Source organism: Dama dama, chromosome 12 (genome assembly GCF_033118175.1).
Source record: "Dama dama isolate Ldn47 chromosome 12, ASM3311817v1, whole genome shotgun sequence".
NCBI lineage: Eukaryota > Metazoa > Chordata > Mammalia > Artiodactyla > Cervidae > Dama > Dama dama.
In genome coordinates this window covers 64,709,001-64,715,000 of record NC_083692.1, presented here as the reverse complement: position 1 = coordinate 64,715,000, position 6,000 = coordinate 64,709,001, and the positions used below count along the sequence as shown (strand labels likewise).

General features: G+C 49.2%; 1 protein-coding gene across 3 annotated transcripts in view; it reads left to right on the top strand.

Annotated features, from left to right (window-relative positions):
• The window catches only part of MAPKBP1 (mitogen-activated protein kinase binding protein 1), a 50,573-nt gene that overhangs the window by 26,495 nt on the left and 18,078 nt on the right, over positions 1–6,000 (top strand). Inside the window, exons 1-2 of one of the 3 annotated variants that reach the window (XM_061157515.1) lie at positions 79–131; positions 703–792. The exons of the other annotated variants lie outside the window; for them this stretch is intronic. Coding sequence (XP_061013498.1) covers positions 776–792 — 17 coding nt within the window. The 5' untranslated portion in view covers positions 79–131; positions 703–775. Of the gene's footprint in view, positions 1–78; positions 132–702; positions 793–6,000 lie in introns of those variants that run through there. 3 annotated transcript variants of the gene reach the window in all.

The following is a 6,000-nucleotide window of genomic DNA, read 5'->3' as shown; positions in this document are numbered from 1 at the left end:
GTTGGAATCTACGCTGAGAGACCCAGCTCCAGGGCTTTGGACTGCATGTGAAGCCGCAGAATCTCCTCCTGGCCTGTGTTCTAGTGGCAGCTGAGCCGAAGGAGCACGCTGCTACCTTCTTCCTCTCTGTGGTAAACACTGGGTGTGGGGTGGTTGCCAGGGAGTGTGTGGAGTGGTGGACAGACTGGGTGGAGCTAAGGAAAGAGGGCGCCTGGACTCGGGGCCCTGATGGCTGTGAGTCATGTGCGAGGCCACCCGTAGGCACCAGTCCCCTCCATGCCTTTTCTCCTGGCTTCCCAGCAGATCTGACTCCCGAAACTGGGCCCTGTAGTTCTTCCCAGAAGACCTTGTTCATCCATACCGTCACTCGTGTGTGGCAGATACTTGCTGAAAAGCTAATCTGTATACTCTTCCAGCTGCAGGGTATAGAGCAGTGAATCAGACAGCAGTGCCACTGCTCCTGCGGGGTTTAAGGTGGGGTGAGCAGACAGTAAGCATGCAAACAAACAAATGAGCACGATAATATCAGAGAGTGGTCAGTGTTCTGAAGGAGTGACAGAAAGGACAGTAAGTGACTACCCTGGAGCTGGGTGGGAGTGGGGCTACTTGAAGATCGGCTGGTCAGGGCTCAGTGGGAGCCAGCCTTTGAGCTGTTGTCTGGGTGACAAAGAGGAATCCCTGTGTGAAGATCTGCACTTTCAGGTGGAGACCTCAACTACAAAGGTCCCAAGAAAGGAGGCATCGATTCACTTGTTCGAGTAGCTAAACAGCAGCCATGGTGGCTAGACCCTGGTGAGTGAGAGGAAGGGGCTCAGACCCTGCCTTTTGGACTTGACTCATGAGTCCTGTGAGATCTGCTTCTTGTCCTGGAAGGGAATATGTTCAGAGTCCCCTGGGCGGAGAGACATGTACCATGTGATTTACTGGGTTATTATCACCAATTTTCTTTTCCCATTCCTTTGAGTGGATGGCGGGTGGGTCTCATAGAGCATCTCGGAAGCAGTGACCAATGGATCTCATGGTCTGGCCTAGGAGGGTTACTTATTTGGAAGGTATTGGATGCCAGGTATCTAAAGAGGACTATAATCAAGGATGCCCTAGGCAACATCCTAGACTCATCATCTCTTAGAATAATTAAAGCCATAAGATTTCCCCTTTGGGAGTGAATCTGGAGGGACAATTTGTAATTCCACACCTGGAGGAGGGCCCTGGATGGGAGACTGTAGTTGGGGTTCCTGTTGCCACTGCTGACCCCTGGATAGCCATTTCCTTGTTATTGATGCCCTAGGGAACCTGTCAAGAAGATGGCTAGGAGCGCCCTGCTGGTTATTTTGCATGTTCTTTGCTTCAGTTCTCACAACAATTGTGAGACATAGATATTATTACTCTTGTCTTATAGATGAGGAAACTGAGGTTCAGAGAAAGTGAAGAAATATGCCCAAGATCACACAGTATGTTAGCAGACAGGTCTGCCTGACCCCAGTTTTCCTATTCTTTCCATTATCACACTACCCTCCAGCATCAGTGAGTCCTAGAAACCTGAAGTTTGGGAGAACTGTGGACCTGCCCCAGGGTCTGCTACTCAGGAGGTTTTTTGGGAGTTAGGGTTTTGAGATCTGGTAGCTAATGACTTAAAGATTTATTCACAAATATTTATGGAGTGTCAGTTTTCTAGGCCTTTGGGATTTAACAGTAAACAAAGTAAGCAAGTATCACTGTCACAGAACTGGCAGTCTCGTGGTAAAGATAGATCCTGTTGCCTCCCCAAAAGAATATTACATGGAATATTACAAGTTGATGTGTGCTTTGGAAAAAGTATAAGCAATAGGCAGTGAGAGGGAATCGGAAATGTTGGGTTGTGGGGTTATAGTGTTCAAAAGAGACACAGGGTGATGTGTGAGCAAGGCTTGAGGACCTTTGGTGTGCCTCTGTGAGTCACCTTCTGATTTTACTCGGTCTGAAAGAGGAAAGTTTAGGTGCAGGATCACAGCTCAGACCTTCTCTGTTCTCCCTGTGTGTGCCTCTTCTGCATTCCTTGCTCATCCCAGGGTTCATTTGTTTCTGCCTTCTGGAGGATGGAGAGTTGTAGCAGGCGGATCCTGTGGGAACGCTGGGCTCTTGGTGACGACAGCAGGCCTGGGCTTGTCTGGGGAGGGGGGCAGTCGAGGGCTTGACCCTTCGGGTTCAGAGAAGTCCCTGGGCAGCAGGCCCGGCACCTGGTGACTCCTGGCCTGAGGCCCAGAGGGACTGAGGCCTCGCCGCCTCCCTGCGAGGGGGAGCACTCTCCCTGCACCTGCACCCTGGGGTTCTGAGGACGGGACCCAGCCGGTTGGGCCGGCCCAGCCCTGTCAGATGGAGGACGGCAGCCAGCCTTGCTGCTCGGGCACGTGCCGATGACTGCCTGTTGTGCTGGCCAGGCTCAAGGGATGTGGAGGCCAAAGGCCAAAGGCTGGTGCAAACGGCACCCTGCCCATCTCAGTCCTAGCAGACTGAGAAACTTGTTCAAAGCTCAGAGAAGACTGAGGAGGCTCTCACATCAGTGTTTTTGAGGTGTCTTCTGTTGGGAGGACCTCAGCAAGGTGGGCACGGGGAAACCTTGGAGGTCTTTGCCAAGTCGTGCCTTCCCTTCACAATCTGCATTACTGTCCTCACAAGTGGAGCTGTGACCGTGGATTGGTCTCTTTCCAGCTCTTTCTCTTTGTTGGAAGGTCCCCGAATTTGAATAATTAGAAGTAAAAATTTCAGCTTAAGGGCCAGTCCCTGTGTGTTTCCCTCCTTGGCTTAACTCTCCCATGCCACTCAGAGACTTTTCCAGGCTGTGCTGGGTGGTTGGGAGGTGTTAGAGAAGGGAAAGTTTGCCTCATAGCTTGTCATCCTCTGTCCACATTGTCTGTTTATGCACACACGCTGCTCTCCCTCCCACCACCGTGGAGTCAGTCAAACCCAGGGAAGGAGGAAACAAAAGACGCTACGGTCCAGCAAGGCTCAAGACTTATGTGCAGTGACTGGAGAGTGTGTTAAGCTGTCTAATGCACTGCCCTTGAAAGGTCACCATGCTGCTTTGGGTTTGAAGGCGCCTGCATCACCTGCTTTTTCTGAATGTGGAATGTGTCAGAATCTGTATTGATCCAATTCAAGTCAGATCTGCTCTCGGCCGAAGCCCTCTGCCGTGATTTATCTGGAGCTGATCTGAAAGCTAGGTAACCCAGAACCATTCAGACTGGAAGCTGTCACCAGAGAGGACAAGCCTGTGGAGCCCTCCTTAGCCTTAGAAAATGTCAGCTTTCCTGAAAACTTGCTGGGCTTTGCTAATGGTGTCAGGCTTGAGGGGTTATAATTTTTCATACACTGAATAAAATATTAAAATCTAAATATTTAGACCTATGAACTTTGACCTATAACTGCTATAATTTTCATGTGCCCCATTACGATTTCCCGGAATTCTGTAGCCAGAATCCCTTTTCCCTCCCAGCGCCCCAGTATTCTCTCCCTCTTCTCAGAGGCTTCTGCCCTAGCGCCCTGTGCATGAGGTCGGTGTGCTTTCTCGGCTTGTCTCTCCTCTTCAATTTCAGTTTTCTCTTCTCTCACTTACTCCACTCTGCTTTCCTTAGAGCACAGCTCCTGAAATCCTGACTGTTTTGCTTTCGCTGAGATGCCTTGAAAAGGCCTCCGGACTCGTTTCTCCACCGTGAAGTGGGGATAATTGTACCAACCACAAAACTTGTTGTGAGGATAAGCTAAGACCAGATCTCTCAGGTGCTTAGCAGAGTGTCCACTACACAGAACCTGCTGGATAAATGGTAACTCTTCTTGTTGGGCCCGCGGTGTGAAGAGCAGACCAGTTACTGAAGGAGGTGGAACGCCATTGTGTTGAGAGTTCATTGAAACCCTCGCGTGGTGCTTCCTAACTTAGACGGGTGGTTTCGCCTCCCTTCTGTTTCTGTGCTGCTGTCCTAGTGCCTGGGGATAGTCTCCCTCAGCATTCCCCCCATCCCTTCCTTGCTTCCTCCCAAGGTTATCGTCTCCTAAATGGATGAAGATGTAGATACTTTCTTTCCCCAAGCTTAACCCAGTTCTCTTTCCTTGGCTGCCTTCCCAGAAATAAATAAAGCTTCCTTTAAAGTGTTTACCATTACTCAGATCCTAACAGGACTTACCCCTGTTTTTCTGATGGAGATACCTGACACATAGCCCCTGACCACCTCATTCCCCACTGCCTGGAGTCTCTTTTGGCTTCTTGTCTGTGCTCCAGGAGGAGGAATAGTAAGATCTGCCATTTGTTTGGTCCCACTACGTGTCCAAAAAATTATTTGATCCTATACAGAAGTCCTGATAACTTGATCTTAGAGGCTCCTTTTAAACAGATTATGAAATAGCTTGTGACTTACCCAGGGGCACAAAGCTATTCATAACAGAACAAGGACTCCAACCCTGGTGTCTGACTCCAGAGCTTACCATCTCCCCACTGCCCCTCACTGCTCTGAGGATCCAGAGATCTTCGGTGTCTCCTCCCATAGGAGACAGGTGGGCATGCTAGGGAGAGGGAGGAGAGTCGGGCCTACGGATACCCCAGTTGACCAAGCTAGGGGACCAGGGGAGCATTCATCCATTCAGTAAATGGTTTTGAACAACTAAACCTAACAGACTCTGCTAGGCACAGGAGACACAGCAGTGAGCAAAACCAGGCACAGTTCCCACCCTCATGAAAGACACAGTCTGGTGGTGGAGGCAGTCTGTAATCAGTGTCCTACTGTGTAGCACAGGTAGCTGGACTCAATGTCCTGTGATAAACTGTAATGGGAAAGAATATGAAAAAGAATGTGTGTATATATAAAACTGAATCACTGCTGTTCAGAAATTAACGCAACATTGTAAATCAACTATACTTCAATAAAATGCATTTTAAAATGTAAAAAAAAATGTTAAATTGCAGTTGTGATAAATGTCACAAAAGACTGGTACTGCTGTGTTGTGAGAGCATATACCGAGGCCATCTGACCTGAGATGTGAAAGAGGTTAAGTGTTGATCAGTTGGGAAAGGCGGGGGGAGTGCTCTAGACAGGAAGGGGCTCTAGCAAAGGCATGGGGTGGGAGGAGCACAGCGCGCGGATGGGTGAGGGTGGAGTGGGGCAGGGGCTACACCACCCAGGGCCGTCACACAGCCCTTATTTAAGGGCTTGCATCTTAGAAGCTCCCCAGGGATGTTCAGCAGGGGTGACACAGTCAGATCAAACAGACACAGTGTTTGATGTAGGGAGCACAGGACACCGCGAGACCTACTCTCTAGCAGAAACTAGGTTTCTGAGCCTAGTTTCCTCACTTCAAAGCTTGGGAGAGTTGGACCAGATGATCTTTAAAGTTACCCAGCACATTGCATTTAATTCCTTCCATCCTTCCTTCTGGCTCTGAGGTTCTATGAATCTTACCTGTTTGAGAGGAATTAGACCCCCTGCATCCTGGATTGCCCCTAACAGAAGCTGGACGTGTGTGTGTGTGTGTGTGTGTGTGTGTGTGTGTTGGGATGGGGGAAGGAGAGTGATGGGGACAAAGTTTCCCTTTGTGTGTGTGTGTGTGTATGTTGGGATAGGGGAAGGAGAGTGATGGGGGCACAGAGTTTCTGAAGCCATGTGATTTTGGTCAAGTTTTAAAAAACCCTCCTGACATGGTATTCTAGAAGGGAAGTGGAAGACTGGAAGTTGGTATAAAGAGAGGAGAAAGTAATGAGGAAAAAGAAGCAAAGATTAGAAGATGGAGGGAGAAGAAAGAGCATTGAGAAGGGATTTGGGGATAGGTTAGAGGAAAAGATGTTGTGACTCAGGAATTCCAAGGCTGTCAGTCAGCCTGGCAGTTCTGGGCATAGCAGGTGTCCCTCAGAGATCCCAGTGTCCCCAGAAATTACCTGTGGAATTTGTATATTAAAGTCATTTATTGAGCCTGAGATGCAGAGCCGTCATTAGCAACTTGTACTCACTTTGGTTTTGAGTTCCTAGCAAGTGGTGG